General features: G+C 45.4%; 1 protein-coding gene across 1 annotated transcript; it reads right to left on the reverse strand.

The window, feature by feature from the left end:
- Positions 1 to 1,839: 1,839 nt before the first annotated feature.
- On the reverse strand, positions 1,840 to 18,968 carry LOC123985943 (probable G-protein coupled receptor 149). The gene is made up of 5 exons (XM_046073949.1): positions 17,680 to 18,968; positions 16,296 to 16,476; positions 15,630 to 16,132; positions 11,898 to 12,041; positions 1,840 to 4,158 (listed from the first exon to the last, which is right to left on the reverse strand). The coding sequence occupies exons 1-5, from the start codon at positions 18,646 to 18,648 to the stop codon at positions 3,646 to 3,648; spliced, it is 2,310 nt and encodes a 769-aa protein (XP_045929905.1). The 5' UTR covers positions 18,649 to 18,968; the 3' UTR covers positions 1,840 to 3,645.
- Positions 18,969 to 19,175: the final 207 nt, after the last annotated feature.

Below are 19,175 nucleotides of genomic sequence, written 5' to 3' on the forward strand. Positions count from 1 at the left end.
TTCTAATATATGATGGTGATGTATCTACTCCAATTAAGTTTAATAAATAATGGCAATCTGTCACCCTCTAACTGAAAATTCACTGGATTAATAACATTAAAACACAGCCTTTCTCTTGCATTTTATTATAACCTTGACATGCCATAATTTGCTTCATGTAGGGCTGAATATATTTTAATATTTAGTCTGAAAACAACATGGCAATCTTAAAGTCAGCGAGACACAATTAGCAGGTAACAGACTCCTTTCAATCAATAATTGGTCCTGCTTTGTTCTTATTTCTGAATTATGTGGCGGTTTGCAATCACGCTGTTTTCTCATTTCAGTACTTCACCCTTCACTGATTCTGTGTTTTGCAATGTTAATACTCTCCCTCTCTACCCCCACACCCTTCTGCCTTTGTCTTACAAAATAAAAGGAATATTCACCCAATTAGTACCATGAATTAATTTGCAGAGACAAGAGAAGAGGAAGACGGATGAAAGATGTGAGGGAGTCATTCATAGCGTTTGTGGATGATGAGAGGTTGCAGAGTAGATCCTACCCTCAGCTCGGTTTGGCTGCCATGCATTATCATACATCCCCTGTGCTGATGTCATCATAGCAGTGATATATTCGAGGATGTGATATGTCTCATTTTATAAACTGTGAAATTGAAATGTGTGCCGCGTGTCAACATTCATTGTTCATCATCAACCATTTTGTAACGAAGGAAATCCAGCTCTCCACACAGACAACCAAACAGACAAAACAGAAGAAGAGCTCCAGAAATTCATTCATATGAATGAAATTAATTATTGATTTTTTTCAGTCTGTATGTTGAGGAGTTTGTTTTCATCAGCTTTCTCCCATCAAATCAATTTCTGGCGCTGTTGTTTTTTTTAAAGGTAAATATTCTTTGACAGAAATGTATTTAGTCTCGTCTTTAAGTAGGGCTCAACTGTGAATTAGGAGGGCCTCAAAGGATTTCGCCTGAACTGCCAATACATTTATCTCTGTCATTAGTTTGAAATATCTGAGCACTATCAATATCTCAGCAGGCAGCTCTGAAGGAAACAGGTGAATGATTGGAAATGAGCTGGAATCAGAGAGTAAGCAATGCAGGAAAATAGCAAGAATCTAGGGAAGGAAAGTATAAAAAAAATGCTGAGAAGGAAGCTGAGATGTGTGAGAAAGAGGAGAAATATGAGATAACCCTGAGTAGTGAAGGGGTTGTGAAAATGATTCTTCTGTACACCTTGTTTTTATATCCCCAGGGCTACATCATTAAATAATTTAACCAAGATGAAAATCTGCTGTTTTAGTTCAACATTTTAACATATGTTTTTTTCTCCCCTTGCAGCTTCTGATTACATTTTCAGTAATGCATGCTGTACTCATTGATGGTGCATGTGTTGAACAAGAGATCTCAAGCAGTGCCACTGATGCTACATTTTTTCTACTTTTCTTCTTCTTTTGGTCTTTCTCCCTCAAAGACTACACCTCTAAATGTCTGCATGTATATGCAGATAAACTATAATGAATAATTTGAGAAAACGTCCTAAAACACAATAACATGATTTCATGTCAGCTCAAGCACTGATAAGAACACATGAAAAATACCATACAGCTATTGTGGATTAGTCACATTACTGTCATCCTAGGGGCACAACAACCAATGAGGACTACTATCTAGGTCAGTCCCTTAAGTAGTTAATTATTGTGCTTTCTTTGCTTTTCTTCTGTAATAGAGAATTCCATTTGAGTAATTTTTGTGTTACGAATCGGTCCAGATTGTTGACATGAATAAGTAATATGCAAACACTTGTGGAGCTGACGTGCAATTCCCAATTTCTCACAAACAAGGCAAATCACAATTTATTGATCACAATTTTAAAGAGAACGCTTGACCAGAAGCTGGACGGTTGTCAAATTTAAAAGAGAGAATAAGCAGTTGAGCGAATTTCTCACACTCTATTAGTCTGCAGAGTGGAAGCTCAGGCACCATTAACAGCTGAAATGGTTGACACTGAATACAACTTTACATTCATTATGATTCATACGCCTGTTCATTATTTCCTTTTACATTTTGCCCAGGAGCATTGAAAATCGAAATGCATTGCAATCCTGTTGGAGGCAATTTTCTGGTATGAATCTTTAATGACAACATTCTTCAGGGGGATGGAACTTGTCACAGCTGATGAAGTGGGCTTGCTAAAGGACAATTCAAAAAGCTGCAAATGAAGTCTACAAAGTGCCAATGTTGTTCTGCAGATCAAGCAACCAAACACATAAAGGACACCATCATAAAACAAACCTAAATAAATATTAAAAATAATAAATATTCTAAAGTCACTCTAAAATACCTATTTTACTATGTTACTGCAATTGTATACACACACATGTATATGTAAATGTGCATATAGGAAAGGATATACTCATATTATTTGTGAAAGAGAATAAAGATTTATATGCTTCTGATCTATGTCCATATCCCATGTAACTATTCAAAAACTGCACTGAAATACACAATTCTATCCATGTAAATGTTATTCCAGTCCTGAATTTATGCATGTATTCAAGAGAAAGTGAGAGGCCCGGTGGCTCACTGATTGGATGGGTAGTGAACGAAGCAGGCAGAGAGATGTTCCCCCAAAGTGGCTCCAGAATGTACATTCATATGCTGCCTATACTGGAGTCAAATATGCACAAATATTAGATTGTACTGAATCTGCACTAGGCAGGAAACTGCTTGGCATAAGTATTCTATTGACCCCTTCTCCAATAATCACTTGCACGCTCCCTCAGATGCTAGCCTCTCCTTTCCTTTTTCTCTCCACCTGTTTCAGATTTTTAGCATGGATAGTATTCCCTCTCTCATTTGACAGGAGCAGCATTAATTGTGTAATACATGGTGGACCTGGCAGCTGGAAGCAAAGGAAAACACTCCTTAATTTAAAGAAATGTATGCAGAACAGACACATTCATATAGGGGAAACATCTAAATACTTTTGGCAGCTAACATCACAAAGCATTACTCTCATACATAGAGCTCCATCCTTGTAGGGCAAGGCTACTTCTCACACACAAAAATGCACAACAACACACTGGGATGAGTCAGACACATAGGCCAGGTGACCCCTCCCCTCACAGCTGAGTCACCGCTGACGTACTCTATAGGATCAGCTTCTTATCAGACATGTGACCAGACCGTGGCCCCTCCTTTCCACGTCTAAGTGAATTTCTCTCTGGCTCTATCTATTTTATGATGACAGGCTGCCATATGGTGAAAGTCTTGCAAGGAATACAGATGCTCTGCTAGAATACTCTTTCGCTCTCCTACCCTCCCCTTTCTTTGTCTCTGTCTTTCTCTCGCGCTTGTTTACCACAATGTACTGCTATCCCTCTTCCTTTACAGATGAATCTATCTCTGTGTACTCTACAGACAGGTGATGCGTGTGCTCTCATGATGCTATCTAAGTACAAGAGTAGGCAAACATATTGTTATAACAGTCTTGAGCTAAGTCTCTATTTGGGTCACCTGTCAGTTCTATTAGAGTGGTGATCAGAAAGAAGTAAATATGGAATGATTAGGAAATTTGTCTTTCATCCTTTGCTGTCACTCTTTCAACCTCCTCCTCAAAGACACTTTTGCATTAATGTATGTCACTCTTCCCTCTCCCCAGCTTGCTTTCTGTAGGCCTCATTGAGCAACTGTATCTCCTCACGATATCCTGAGCTCTCCTGCGTCTGCCTTCGGCTGTTCTGCCGGTGAGCCTCCACAGTGTCAGGTATAGTGATGTTGATGGTCTCTGCCTCTGGGTTGCCACCGCTGGGGATGAGCAGAGAGTAGGAGGCCGTCTCGCCCAGGTCACAGGAGACAAAGCGGTTCTCCCTACGTGAGTAACGCAGCGACGGCGAGCGGGCGTGGGTGGAGGACTGGCTGATATTGGAGATGATGGAGACACTGTCCATGGCCTCCTCGTTGTCACAGATCTCCAGAACCTCAAGGTGGATCTTGACATTGGTGTCACCCACACCAGCTCGTATGCCCATTTCCATCCCGATCTCCATGCCCATCTCTATGCTGCTGACATTCACGTCTCCAGCCTGACCTCCTGATGCTTTGTCATCTGCACTGGGCTCGTGGCCAACTGATTTGGAGCGGTACACTTCCACCTTTGAAGCAGAGGGAGATTTATCATTAAAGTTATTAGTACCTGTGGTGTGGTAATTGTGCAGTGAATAAGACATGTGCCTTTTGTGTGGGAGGATCAGCTAAATAAGTAAATGTGAATGTAATAAATAATACAGGGTCAAATGTAATTCCACATTACATATGTTTCTGAAACTAAAAGACATATAAAACATATACAGTTGCTGTGAGTCAATAGTTGTTGTTTTTTTTTTACAGTAAATGGTATAACTGAAGACAAGGTTCAGTGTGTAAGTTTTAGTGGAATCTAGTGGTGAGGGTTGCAAATTGCAACCAACTACTCACTCACAGCTCACACCTCCCTTTGCAACAGCGTAGGAGAAGCTACTGTGACCAACACGCAAAGTGAAGTTTTATAAACTAGATTTGGGAACTAAGGCCACACCTCAAACTCATCCAATTTCCGCACACCTAGTACTTAAAGCACACCTTCTCCGTTCACCTCCCCTCGTCTCTCTCATCTCGGCTTTCTCATGAGCGTGACAAACAAACGAAATCACTTATCTGCAATGACGGACTCAGAACTCGTTCTCAATCTTTCGGACAGCAACACGTTCGACGAGCATCTAACGCCAGATACACCGGAGCCTTCGCCCTCTCCCGAACAACTTCGACCGAAACGTTGGCTGCATTCAGCTACTATATTCCCCGGCGATCTCAGCCTACGATCCCCGACAATTCGAATATTAATAATATATACATCACTATCAACACATGCATCCCTCCATCCCCCTACCCCCTCCCCATTTCCCAAATGCATCAAATGTGACTTTTCTCTCTTCTAACGCAATCCCTTTTCTCCACAGCTCCACCCACTGCTGCGCCGACCAGTTCTTTCCACTTTTCCACCACTGTCTAATGGCTTCACTTTAGCCAGAAACAAACCTCTGGTGCGCCGGCAACCACATCAAACGCACTTCACCGATTAATCCATCCTCACATAACCCGTTTATTCACACCTCTGGTGCGCACCGCGGGCCCAGCCAGACCATCCCCAGTGCCACCCTCTTCACTCTAAAGATTCTCGCCAGTAACCACATCGAACTCGCTCCACCGATTAATCCATCCTCCCATAACCCGCTTATTCCAAGGGAAACGCAAACTGTTCTCAGCCCTACCGAACTCAAGCAACCACCTTCTACCCGATCCAAAGTACTTACACCAGCAGGATTTCGCTCCCCTTTTTCTTTGTACCCCGACAATACAAGTTCAATCTTCCCCGACCGCAGGTCAGAGCTGGGCGATTACCTGTCCCCAATCTTAGACCTGGCCTCGCGGTTCGCCGGCAGCGGCTTCCACATCTACCACGTCCTCTTTTCGTCTCAAGCCGCTGGCCACGTACAGCAGAAACGAAGGTTACGATATAGTAACCCTAGTTCTATTAGCACAGGCGGAGCCCTCTACTGGACTCTATGGGTACTACCTCTCCTCCTATCACACGCACGTACTCACCCACTGAAATTTTGAATACTGTAAGTAGCCGACCAATTGGACGTTGCTACTGTACGTGCATACAGTATAAATAGTGGTGTCCTCACTGCTCAGCATACAACCAACCCTTCAGCAGACGGCGGTGGAGCGGCAGGGCTCCATCGTAGAGGGCTCCGCCTGTGCTAATAGAACTAGGGTTACCATATCGTAACCTTCGTTCTATCTCACACAGGCTCGGCCCTCTACTGGACTCTATGGGTACAGTGGGTGGAGCCCGATGACTGTCCGCCCAGCCGCGACAAGCCACAGCTCACCTCACTGACACGATCGGCCACAGGTCACCAGCCACAGGCCCTAAGCTGCCTCCATCCTAAGTGATGGGGCAGTGGGCCACCCCTCAGAAAGACCACTAGACCGCTAGGGGTTTGGCATGACCAGATGGATCTGATCCAGCCAGATCCAACACCTGAACTGTCCTGACCCCTTACAGGGGACATCACAGTCAGTGTAAAAATGTTTTCCTGTGACCTGTGAGATACAAAAGTCAAAAAAGCCAACCGGCTAGGCGCTTCTTGGATAGAGCTTTACCGATCGCACCGTCACCAAAGCAAACAAGCAGTTGATCAGTGCGTCGAATGGGGGCCGTGCACTTCATATAATGTGTTAGGGCGCGCACAGGACACAACAGATGCAGCCTCACCTCCCTAGGCCCAGGGTGGGGCGGAGGGTGGAAGGCATCCAAATGTATGGTCCTCGACCTGAACAAGCTTCTTATGTTCTTAGGAACAAAGGAGGGGTTCGGTCTTAACACTGCTGCACTGTGGTCACCACAAAGCAGCATGCAGCTGGGATGAACCGACAGGGCGCACATCTCACTCACCCTCTTGGCAGAGGTGAGAGCCAGTAACAAGGCTGTCTTGAGAGATAGCATCTCTGTTCCAGGGGCTCGTAGGGGTTTGACCTCAGAGCCTAGTACCAGTGGCAGGTCCCACTGGGGTGCAGAGACACGTAGCACCGGTCGTTGTCTCCTCACACCCTGCAGAAAACACTTCACGAGGGGGTGGGTGAAGACAGGTCTGTCGCCAAACCCCTCATGACAAGATGAGATAGCTGCCGCATACACCTTAATGGTTGAGTGTGACAGTCCCCCTTAGGCCCTGCAAGAAGGAAAGGATGGATCCCACTGAGCAGGTTATGGGATCCATTTCCTTCTCAATGCACCAGCGCTGAAAGCCCAGCCACTTAGCTTTGTTGCAGGAAGTGGTGGAGCCTGCCCTCACCGCCTGGATGGTATGTACCACCTCTGCGGACAGCCCAGCCTGTCTCAACCTCTCCCTTTCAGGAGCGAAACCTGGAGAGGTTGGCCGAGCACCGGCAGTGTGCCTATGGTGCCTGACTCCTGTGACAGAGCCCCCCAGACCTGAGGCACAGGCCAGGGCTCCGTCACTGCCAGCTGCGTCACCTCTTCGTACCACCCCGCCGATCTGCGGCTGGGGGCTACCAGGATGACTGACAACCCTTCCTTTCTCACCCTCTCCAGCAGGGGGGGGGGATGTGATGGAGTGGGGGGGAAGCATACAGCAGCCCTTTTGGCCATGGCACGTGTGCAAACGCGTCCACACCCAAGGGCGGGCTGTCCTGTGGTAGGATCGCGAACCACAGCGGGCAGTGGGTGTTGTGCCGTCTGGCAAACAGGTCCACCTGCGCCGTCCCGAAGCGAGACCAGATCTGCTGTATTATATCGGGGTGCAGTCTCCACTCGCTCTGTGGGGGACCGCCCCTCGACATGCACTAGCTCTAGCAATTTCCTGAGTGTCAGCATGCGGAACGGTTTCCGTGCAATATGCTGGTTCAGGTAGCGGAGATCCAGGATGGGTCTGAAGCCTCCAGTCTTCTTGGGGACCAGGAAGTACGTGGAGTAAAGACCCTTGTATGTGTCATATGTTGGAACGACAGAGATAGCCTGTTTCTGCAGGAGCTGTTGAATCTCTGTGGCCAGGAAGTCCACCTCCTCCTGAGAGGACAGGTTGGCTTCCTTGATGCCCTGGAAAGACGGTGGGATACGGCAAAATTGTAGGGAGTAACCCCGCCTCAATGTGCCGTCCATCCAGTCTGTTGGCTTGCAGCAGCGTCTCCATTCCGTGTGGAAATGAGTCAGGGGACGTGCTGTTAGCTGAGGAGCATTGTGGATGAAATGCTGGAAAGCTTCCTCGGCCCTCACCGCCGCCAAACCCTCCATAAATGGGAGTTTGGCCCAAGGGGGGCCGCAATCGAAAGGGCCAAACCGGCCGTGGTGACCATGAACGCACCACGGCCAAAGTCTCAAAAAACCCGAGCGGATTGTGGTGTCCTGAACGCACCACGGCCGGTCGCTCTGTTGACGTCATTGCCTGCGACAGTGTTGTCGTAGCGTCTACGGTGACGCGTTCACTATCAGCAGAACTGTCGAGAAGAGCAGTGACGGGCCGGGGAGCTCTCTTCTCCACAGCTGTGTGGGAGAGATAGTGTCCCCTCTGTGGCCAAACGGCGCAGCGAGCCGCTCGCAGAGGCAACGAGCAATCTTCCCTGCTTTGCTATGACGGGAGAGACGTGGCTAGTGACAGCATCTCTTCGGCAATAGCGGGCTAGGCTGCTGCTACCACAGATACTCCATGACGCGCTGCGACCTCTCGTTGGAGCAGTTTTCGGCAGCTTAGCGTGTATGTCTGTGTGGCACGAAAACACTGCCGAGCTAGCAGTGCGCCCGAGCGGGTTCACGTAGGCGCGCTAGGAATGCAAGCTAGGATCAGATAGCTGCATTGTGCCGCTTCTACGGCAAGAGCGGCTCGTTTCTCGGCCGTCATGCCGCGGAAGCCCGAGCCGCACCACCGTCTCGTTCAGCCTTAGCCGGGAGAGCGGCGTGGGCCACGGGGCAAGCAGTTAGCTTAGCGTCGGTGAATGCGCCGTGTTGAAGTGGCGTGTTCAGCACATCACTTTGCTGGGAAGGGGTTGGTGGGGAGGAATTAGCTCTTTGAGGAATGTAGGTTGTTTTAATCAAAACATTTGGTACATTTACACCCTTGACACAAGCAGCCGCGACGGACTGAAGAGGAATTAATTTGCACTTTAGACACGGCCGAGATGGCCGCGGTAGAGGTGGCTGACGCAAATGACAGGCTGTCAGCATCATCGTCGATCAGCGGCGGCGGCAGGGACGGCAGGGAGCGTGAAGCCGACTGAAGCGGTAGATCGGGGGCCGGAGCATCCTCCCAGGTCCCTGCCGAGGCATTCAAAGCAGAAGCGATGAGTGTCTACCCCGGCGATCAGACCGGGGCACGACAGGCAAAGGCGAGCTTCAAGGAGCGGCGACTCCATCCGTGGAGGTGAAAGTCAGTGGGCGGTTCGCTGTCTGTCTGAAGAAAAAAGGATGCTGAGCAGTGAGGGCATTTATACGGTACGCACGTACAGTAGCGACGTCCAATTGGTCGGCTACTTACAGTGTTCAAAATTTCAGTGGGTGAGTACGTGCGTGTGATAGGAGGAGAGGTAGTACCCATAGAGTCCAGTAGAGGGCGGAGCCTGTGTGAGATAGAACAGCCCGGCATCATACATAATCATAACGTCTCCAGTCAATACAGTACTTAAGTCGACACGTACGCCTTCTCTTGTAACTAGATTGCTTAAATTAATTAATAAATATATTGAATAATATATATTTAACATATATTAACGTCACAGATGACTTCCTCACCTTTTTGCCACCCTCTACGCCACCATCTTATGGCCTCAACATCTCGACTTCCGCACACCTCCAACCCAGAGTCCCAGGGTCACTCAGGCATCCTCACCCCCGAGAAAACCCATCGCATTTCCTTGCTAATTTCAAATTTCCTTCTGGCCACCGTTGCACCAAACGCCGTCTTCTCTCATTACTGGGCCACTTACCTACACCACCAGGACCATCCCACAAGGTCTGTCCTTCCCGTCACATCTCCTTTCCATAGCCGCTTCCGTCCCATCTCTCCATCACCACATCAAACCAGACGCCGCATACATGAAGCCTCCACACAGTTACGTTTTCTTTCCTTCTGGAACGGCATCTCCCTCTCCACTTCACCAAGCAAGAAGTCATCGAGCCCTCCACAGACGCTGCCCCTCCTGTCGTCTTCGGCTACTACGGCGGTAGTCGGTTCGCAGCGGACTGGCCACCTGAATTTCTAGCCCTCCCTCCTTCCCCTACCATCGACGACACCTACCCAGTTTATCACAGCCATTCTTTGGGGGTCTAAACTGTCTAAGAAAACTATCACAATATACTCAGACTTAGTGCAGTGGTAGACACAATTAACAGAGGATGATCCCATTGTCCAGACATAATGCAATCCATGCACCTTGGTTCAGCATAGTGCCATTCGTCATCCGAGCCTCTCATATCCCAGGCCACGAAAACACTATCGCCGACATTCTTTCTAGCTCAGATCAGGCCACCTGACTCCATACGCGGGAGTCCTAGAGTCCACATTCCTACTGACATTTTTGGCTTCTCACGCTGCCCGGAGTCCACCACCTCCAGCCTCAACTACCATCCGAGTCTATACGCCACATGGCCCGACATCTCCATACCATCCGCAGACACACTCCATCATCACACCAAACGCAGCGAAACTAACCAATCCGGTCTGCCGCAACCCATCTACCTCTTCCGACTCGATTTCTTACCTCAGTCCGTACGAACCATACAACTCTACGTAGTCCCTTCAAGATCCTCTGTTCGTCACAGAGACAGGGAAGTAGCCACTCTTCTGGTGTCACCAACTCCTCCGCCAAATTCTATCCAAATCCAGCATTACCCCCAAACTCTACTTGGGCATCCATTCCGCATCAGAGCCGCCTCCCCCGTCTCCAGGCAGGGAATCCCAGCCAACATAACCAAATCCTCGGCCGTTGGTCCTCACCAGCATACCTCACTTACATCCGTTATGACCGAACGATATCAGAAACGCTCACGCACACCTTTCATCTGAAGTTCTTTTGGGGGTTTCCGCATGTCCACGGACTAAGAGACAGCTCCCCCACCCCGAGTCTCGACTCCACCAGTTCCCGCACACCTTCTCGCCAGTAGACACCGGTCTGCTCTTCACTCATGCATTAATCGGCGCGGATCCGACTCCTCCCCTTCATCCCCCACCTGTCTTCCCATCAACCCTTCATCCATCACACCTCGACCCCTACCCCTCATTCCTCAACCCTCTCCCCAATCCCTACATCCCTCAGCCCACCCTTCGGGCACTCAATCCGTTCTTTTCATACAATCTATCTCGGCTCCATTACAAGCAATAAACCATTGTTAACCTTCTACGTTCGTAGGTGTGTACTTTGTTAGTGAATAATACGTATGGTCCTCCATTTGTCAAAATTTCACTTCTCTTCTTACTTCTAATAAACCAGACAACCATTACTTCTACTGTTACTTCTTCTTACTCTTTTCATATGTATTCAATATAGTGACAAAATGCGCTCTCTAGAGCAGGTTGTCTGTTTGGGGTACTGTAGAAACATGGCAGCACAACATGATGACTTCCATGTAAAGGGGACCAATGGTCTATTTAGATAGAAATGACTCATTCTAAGGCAATAAAAACATAATGGTTCTATTATGTAGGGTCTTTATGCATCACTTTATGCAACATAGTTATGTATATTATAATGCATTTCTGTCAATTGATCCTCCTAAATATTACAAACTGAACCATTTGGGTATTATAATTATTTGCTTTTTTTGCAGAGTTGATGAGATGAGATAAAGCTAGAGCCAGGAGGAGATTAGCTTATTTTAGCATAAAGACTGGAGGCTAGGGGAAACGGCTAGTCTGGCTGTGTCCAGTGCTAAAACGTCCATCTACCAGCATCTTAACAGCACAGTTAACATGTTATATGTTGTTTCTTTAATTCATGTGCAAACTGATATACATAAAACAAGTTGTGGTTTTACAGGCACCACTGGCCAACAAAAAAGTTACAGCATGTATACCTCAGTGTAAAACCACCTCCTGTAGGTTTTTTTGTGTATTTTTTGAGCAAGGCTGCTTCCTGCTGCTTCCAGTCTTTTTAAGATAACTGTGTCCTAACTCAAGCTTCATTAATGCACAGACATGAAAGTGACATCAATCTTTTCATCTAACTCACAGCAAGGAAGCAGTAAGTTTATTGCCAAAAATGTCTCACAATTCATTTGATGAATTGCTTAAAATTATCTGGAATTGATCCCTAAAGACAGAGACTGCACTATTACCTTCTTAGCATTGTTGGGGGAGATTTTGAGTCCGTCACTGCTGACCTCATAGGTAGAGAGGGAGAGGGTCTTCCCTGTGGGTGCGTGCAATGACACAGTGCCCTGAAAGGCGCACAGGGGGATTGACAGTCCACCTGATGACCGCTGCATAGGAAAACCAAAGAAAGAGCAAATAATGTTGAGTCAACGGCCATCTAGCACAATATATTTATTTACATATAAACTTAGCAGGTCTTATGAGAATACCATAATAAATATTCCATCTTGGCTCCATATCGTGTTATTGGCAAGAAGTACAAAGCACACAAGGTCTTTTTGTGTCTCGCTCCCTTAGTTCAAACTTTGTGAGCTTAGATTGTGTCCGTGATGTCAAGAACAGGGAGATGTGCTGACCAACCATTTCCACTTTAAGAGTAAATGATGTTTACCTGTCAGAGCCCTGTCACATGTTCATGAGGCTCTGTGAATCTAGAAGCCACCAGAGAGAAAACATAGAAGTATGATCTATAAGCTATTTAGCTGTTATCAGGATTTTCTATGTACTAATTTAACCTGGATATTTTCCGTGTATAAAGCATCAGTCAAGTTTGTTCTAGATGTCGTATAATTTTGACATCTTTTTTTCAATTACTGGGCTCTTTCATATCACTCACATTTTTAGTCACTTTTCATGTTTTCCAGTCATATTTTTATATTTTTTTTATAGAGATGATTTCACCAAACAGAACATCAAAGTGAGCCTCTGTTAACATGATGTGTTTGAGAAAATGCATATTGCTGGCAGGGGAAAGGAAAAGCATCCTGCTGTGTGAGAGTGGGGAGACCGTGGCAGGTCTCATTAAACCCTAGATTAGTTCAATGTAATGATCTGATTGTGAATATGACGCAAAATAGCAACAAAGAGGATGTCAATCTCTTGTCCTCCCTGACTCTGTCTGTTTTCCTGCCATTGTCGTTGCATCTTTGTGAATGGAGGGAGACACAGAGGGAGAGAGAGAGAGGCCACAATGTTGAGCTGAAAACACATTGTCAAGTAATTCAAATGATGCTCAGAACCCATCACTGTGGGAAGTACATTGACAGATGGTGTGTGTGTTCTGGGTATATTCAGATGACTTATTTATTAAACCTACATGCATGTGTTGCAATTATCTTATTTATTTCAATATAAAGCATTTAAACCTGCATGACATGAATGCAAGCATTTCCATTCTGCCTTGCTTTTACAGTATTCTGCAGTACACAGGAATGGTTCTAAAGATGGCAATGTCAGTAAGCCGGTTGCCTCCTTTGGTCCAGACAGAGAAATCTTGATAACTTCCGAATGCATTGGCATGAAATTTGGTACAGATATTCCCCTCAGGATGAATTGGTGATTCCCTTTTTATCTAGCGCTATCATTCAGTCAAAACTGTGATTTGTGACCAAATACCTGCAACACTACTGACATTCCCATCAGCCTTAGATGTACTTAGTACCAAATGTTAGTATGCCAACACACATGGCACATGTTACTGATGCCTACAGATCCTAGCATGTTCTATGTCCCTTCAAAATCAATAGTTAAATATCATTGTTTGTTTTCAAACACTAATTTACAGTTTTGGATGTGTTCTCAGAAGGGTGAACAGGTTTCACTTCCCTACATCTTAATGCGAATTAGATTTCCCCTCTGGGAGAAGGCTTGTGAATGCACTGCCAGCTCTGTGCTTGCTAACAGAGAGTATAAAGTCACAGAGAGGGTAAAGATGTCTTTAAGCTCTAATTCCACCTCTCCCAGTGGATGCTGAAGGCCAGAAGGGCTGACAGTAAGGAGGACAGATGCTGGATAATGACATCTAGCCTGCTAACAAGGAAATAAAAAATAGCCAGGAAATGCTATAAATCGCAAACTATTTAGGCTTTGCTTTCATCTCTTGTGTGTATACAGTATGTATATGTGTTTGTGAGCAAATTTTGATCTTTTGTGACTGTGTTTGGGATCTTGATATTATTTAGCTTGTCTTTACTGTTTGTTTGTAGATGCTGTGTGTCACTTCATATAAATACAGTTATTATGCTTGTATATTCTTATTCCAATCCATGAATGAGGTCTAAGGGAGCATAATATACAGAGTTTGCTACTTAGAAGCTGAGAAGTAGGACACACACACATACACAAGCCAGCAGCTAGCAGTGAGCATCTCAGACTTATCCATGATGCAAAGTGAGTGCCAAAGCCAAGCTGTAGATTCATGCTCCATGGATTTTCCACCCTCTGGTGAATTTCAAACCAAAACATTTCAGACTTATAAGTAGAGCAGAGACAGAGAGGAAGCGAGACAGCGATTAAGTGTGTGCATGTGTTTGTGAGTGTACACATGTATGCATACATGGCCCTGCATCTGTTCATGTCCCAGTTAGTTCTGAGTATAAAAAGTAATGCCTGTGGCTGTGAGGCTGTTCTCTCGTCTGTGTTTGGTATCTCTAAGGGTAGGATACATTAATCATTAAGCCTTTACTGTTTTGTCCTTGTTTAAGAATTCAATTGGGTCCAACCAAACACAGAGAGAATTAAGCTTTTGGTATTACAAGAGCACAGGATGTCAACAACAAAGAAAGAAATGGATTAAAAATGGATTAGTGGATTGCGGTTCATGGACCTGTAGCAAACTGTCTTGAGCACCATTGTTAACATTACTATTATTTGCTCAATAGTTGACTTTGCAACTATTGAGCAAATAATACATTTATGAGCACAATTTTGGGTCTTGCATTATATATACATACACTATGATTTGATTGTACTTGAACTAAAACATTAATCAAAAATGGATTGTGAAGAATTTGTCATTAAAATTTCATTCCAAATTCATACCAAATCACGGGTATGCAGAAAAGACATTCATAGACACACAAAAGGGAGCTACCTATCAGTGAATAATTTCATTAATACTGATCTGAAACTGTAAACACCCTCTAACCACAAGACCAAATCAATGAATAGAGCTGAGCCTTGAGAGTTGGTCTGATTTTAGAGGGTCTGTGCAGCAACAATGAATGAATATTTGCTTTTGAAAGACAGGCTGACATTTGTTACTAAAATGGTATGCAGCTGATAGTATCTTGATCAATTGCTCTATTGTCCATTGAGGCTTAGCACAAATAAAGATATGCAGAGAGAGAGGAGGGGAGGAGATGCGAGAGGCTAAGGGAGAGGCAATTTTAACCATTTTATCTAAATCACATGCACAGCTTCCAGTCTGTCAGCTTGATTGCAAAAAGGCACATTCAAAGATGCAGAACCCCTCCCCACAGAGACCAACAAACAGAGAGTCTGAAAGGCAGTCAGACAGACAAAAACGTGCAAATACTCACTCACGTCTTTAAGGCCTGGCTATGTAAAAACTGCATTCTAGTGCAGCTGTATGTCTCTGTATCTATGCACATGTGCACTGCAATAAAATAGCATTTCATTTCCTTTTGTAGAAAATGTAAACACAGAAAGGGAGATTGAAAATACATCCATTCTATGAGCCTGAGACACTAATCTCATTAAAACGATCATCTCTAGAGAACATTACCATATGTTGCATGCAAATGCAGCAGTTGTTTGACTAGCTTAGGAAAACAACAGAGTGCAAATGTGGAACATCAATTAATGGCAGCCATGAATCACAGAATGACAGATACTAATGACGTAATTTGACCAAAATCAGGCTAATAAACTGATTACCCTGGACAGTGGTGTACCTGTCTGGGTGTTCTCTCTGATTTACTTCTGCACCACTCCCAGTCTGTCAGCTCGATTTTCCGACACTCCTCGTGCGACAGCCTCCTCTCTGTCCCCTCGAACACAGACGATGTGTCAGTGAGATTGTGATCCTGCTCCCGGTGATGAGAAGGCAGCAAAGGGACACAGTGGAAGTCACCTTCGTCCCCATGGTTCTCATGAGGGAGTGAAGGACAATCAGCCAGCGCCTCTCCTCCACCGGCTACTGCTTCCAACAGAAGGTCGGCATGCGAGGAGCTGTCCACAGGGCAGGTGGTGCTGAGATCAAAATCGGGCCCCAGGCTGGAGGGCCCGCCACTTTCTAGTGCATCAAGGCGGGTATTTGGGAAGTCACAATTAAAGAGGCTATGATAGGCAGGATTCTCAAGGGGCAGACTGTTATGAGACATTGTGGCATGTGACAATTTGTACACTCCATAGCCTTGTTGGAAGGAAAGGTTGAACTCAAATCTTCTTTTCATCACTGTGAAAAAACGTAATTGAGAATGATTTTATAACACCCTCACACCAGAAAAGAATAAAAAGTACCCTCTATATCACATTGGGGAAACTTGTACTGGAGTTCATTATGTAGAAACACACATTATAGTACATTGTTGGTCAATTTGTATATTGTCATGGTTTACCTGAGGGCTGCTGTGCTGGATCCCGTTCGCAGTTAATGAAGCAGCCACATGGCATGTGGATCCAGCGCTCAGACAGCACGAATAATGGAGTGACCGCAGGGGCAAGCAGAGTGAGAAAGAAGCTCAGAGTCTCCAGGGATGAGCTGCGTGCATTCAGTGCGTGGCGTACCAGCACCAAAGTCTGTGAATGAAGGGAAAGGGGAAATTAATTCACTGGGGAGTCAGTGATTCAGTACGCACGAGAAAGTGGGGAGAAGGAGGACACATGAATGGAAAATAATTACAAAGATCCTTGACCCATTCTGAACTTTTTTGCTCGTCTTGTCTTTTGTTTTGTTATTCAAACATGTCAATGCAGTTCGAGCCAAACTGCAACATTACGAGAGAGTTGCATTATTGTTCCATGTATACTAAATTGTAACTAAACGTATCCATTCTTTTTGCATATTCAAAAAAAAGTGAAAGTGTTGAATGACTCCATTGTGGCCCAGCAACAAGTTCAGCATTTTGCTGATATTCATCTTTACTTTTTTATACATTACATTAGTAAATACAAACACAGATACAAATAATATATACCTAAAGAGAAACAACCTTAGGCAAGAGATGTTTATTCGGACTGGTTTGTTTCTTAAATTCAAAACAAATTCACATCCACAGAAACAAAACTCATTGCGAATTTTACTTCTGATCTGTGAAATTTTGTACTACACAATGTCAAGTTTGTAATGCCAGTTCTGTTTGCCTATCATTATCAGCTATATATCACCTATTTTCTTTGAGCACGGACAAATATTGTAACAGCAAAACTCATTGTGTGGCAATCATGTAGGCCTACCGTGTTTTTACAATGCAACCCATGCAATAAAACATGCCTCCAGGCCTTTAGGAAATGCTACTGTAATAGGACACTGGCTGTAGCTTAACAATTGCTTGTATTATTTATAAAATATATATATATATATTCAAATAAAAAATTGTGTGTGTATATATACACATAATGAGACCACAAACCATGACATGTGCATGTGATGTCTAAACGTATATTATTAATTAATTGAATACATCCTGTAAACTTATGAAGTGTTTCCTGAAGTAATGTTTTATTTTTCCTCACAGGAAATGGTTTTAAGAGAACTTGCTAGATCAGTGCAAAATAGGTCAAACCATTTCAACTAAATAACTCTTGGATCTGGAAACAAGTTGGAAATAAGTAGGCCTACAAACAAAACTCATGGATAGCAAATGTTTTCTGAAAACAAGGAAATCATTTCGAACCAATTAGATTAAATGATTTTTCATGGTGTTTGGAAGTGAAAGGACACATTGTGCTGTTGTTTTTGGCTTCAACTACTGTAGCATTTCCTTTTATCACGTTGCTTACCATTATTGGCATCCATAAAATAACTCGGACAACTGCCAGGATCATGGAGAAGCGTTTTTGTGCAAACACCACTGGTGTGTCCTCGACTGCAGTCGTCCTCTGCCCGTTGACAGACACTGGGGACATGCAGCTGTCCTCTTTCTCCCTGAGCTCGGTCCCGCATGAACTTGGGGTCAGCTCGTTGTAGGCACCGAAACTTTTGTTAAGGCTGTCCCTTGAAAAGGATTTGAGGTCACAGAGGGGAGCGGAGCCACTCAGTCCCTTCGCCATCTCCAAATAGTCGGGGTACAGTAAAGTCCTCTGGGGCTCTCTGGAGCACAGCAGCTGGTAGGTGAGGGGGATGAAGAAGAATAACAAGCCGCAGAAACACAGGGAATATAAAGAGAAAAGCAGCATGATGTAAAAACTGTCGCTCCCTGGGAAACACCCGAGAGAGGCCGGCGTAAAGCTGCCCCATCCGCACAAAGGCAACACACTGACGGCAAGGCTGACCGCCCACACACCGGCAATGGCCCACATCACTCTTAGGGGCCGGCGGACAGACTGAAGCACTCCAAATCTCTTAGTGACATAAAAAGTGTAGGCTGCTATAAGGCAAGCCTTCATATTGCTGGAAACACCCTGGAACACGTACAGAAGTCCAGATAAAGTGCACAGGCTGCCGGACCCTCCACCTCCATCTGTCTCCCACTGTAGGAGCATGAACAAGGAGAGAGGGACCACGCTGAGCAGGTCGTCCACCGACATGGAAGCCACAATGAGACACAGGGAGGTTTTTCTCCTCATCCGGAGGAAAGAGAGCAGCGAATACACACCTCCGACAAAGGTAGCAGTGGCGATGGTTACGCACAAGCCGAAAAGTAGCAGGCGTATTTGCCTCTCCACCCCCGCGGGTTCTGTCTTGTCGTAGGTGGCCGTGGAAAGGTAGCTCTGGTTGGGTGCCGGAGAGCTGAGGTGCGTCGTGGACATTTTCTGTGAATTAACTTCTCTGTCTCTTTTTGGGACTTTTAATTGGTCAAATCTGACCCATTAGCCTTTAAAGTTTACCACGCTGCTCAGATGTGAGGATGGCACAAGATGCGCGGCATCTCCAAAAAAATCAGACAGTACAGATGATGAGAGAGACATAGGACAATATCCTTCTCCGATCCAACTGTAAACGCACGCGTAACTCAAGCTTTCCAGTCCCTTGAATGTGGAGCCTCCGGTTACAGTACTGGCAGGCACTTGTGCTCACCGTTCAGATCGCGCAACCAGGGCACCTCTAGGTTCCAGCTGCCGATTTACGAGCTGTCGTCATCATAGTTTCCTCTCACAGTAGTCATTTGGGGTTGGGCCAAACGCAGCTTACTACTACTCTCTCTGTGTAGAACTGTTCCGATACATCAGGCTGCGTTTTCGTTTGGATAGACCCTTTCCTCGGGCCAAATACTAACACTCCCTATCCCTTCTCCCACTGCTCTACCCCCCCCCCCCCCCCCCCCCCCCCCCCCCCC

Source organism: Micropterus dolomieu, linkage group LG17 (genome assembly GCF_021292245.1).
Source record: "Micropterus dolomieu isolate WLL.071019.BEF.003 ecotype Adirondacks linkage group LG17, ASM2129224v1, whole genome shotgun sequence".
Classification (NCBI taxonomy): Eukaryota; Metazoa; Chordata; class Actinopteri; order Centrarchiformes; family Centrarchidae; genus Micropterus; species Micropterus dolomieu.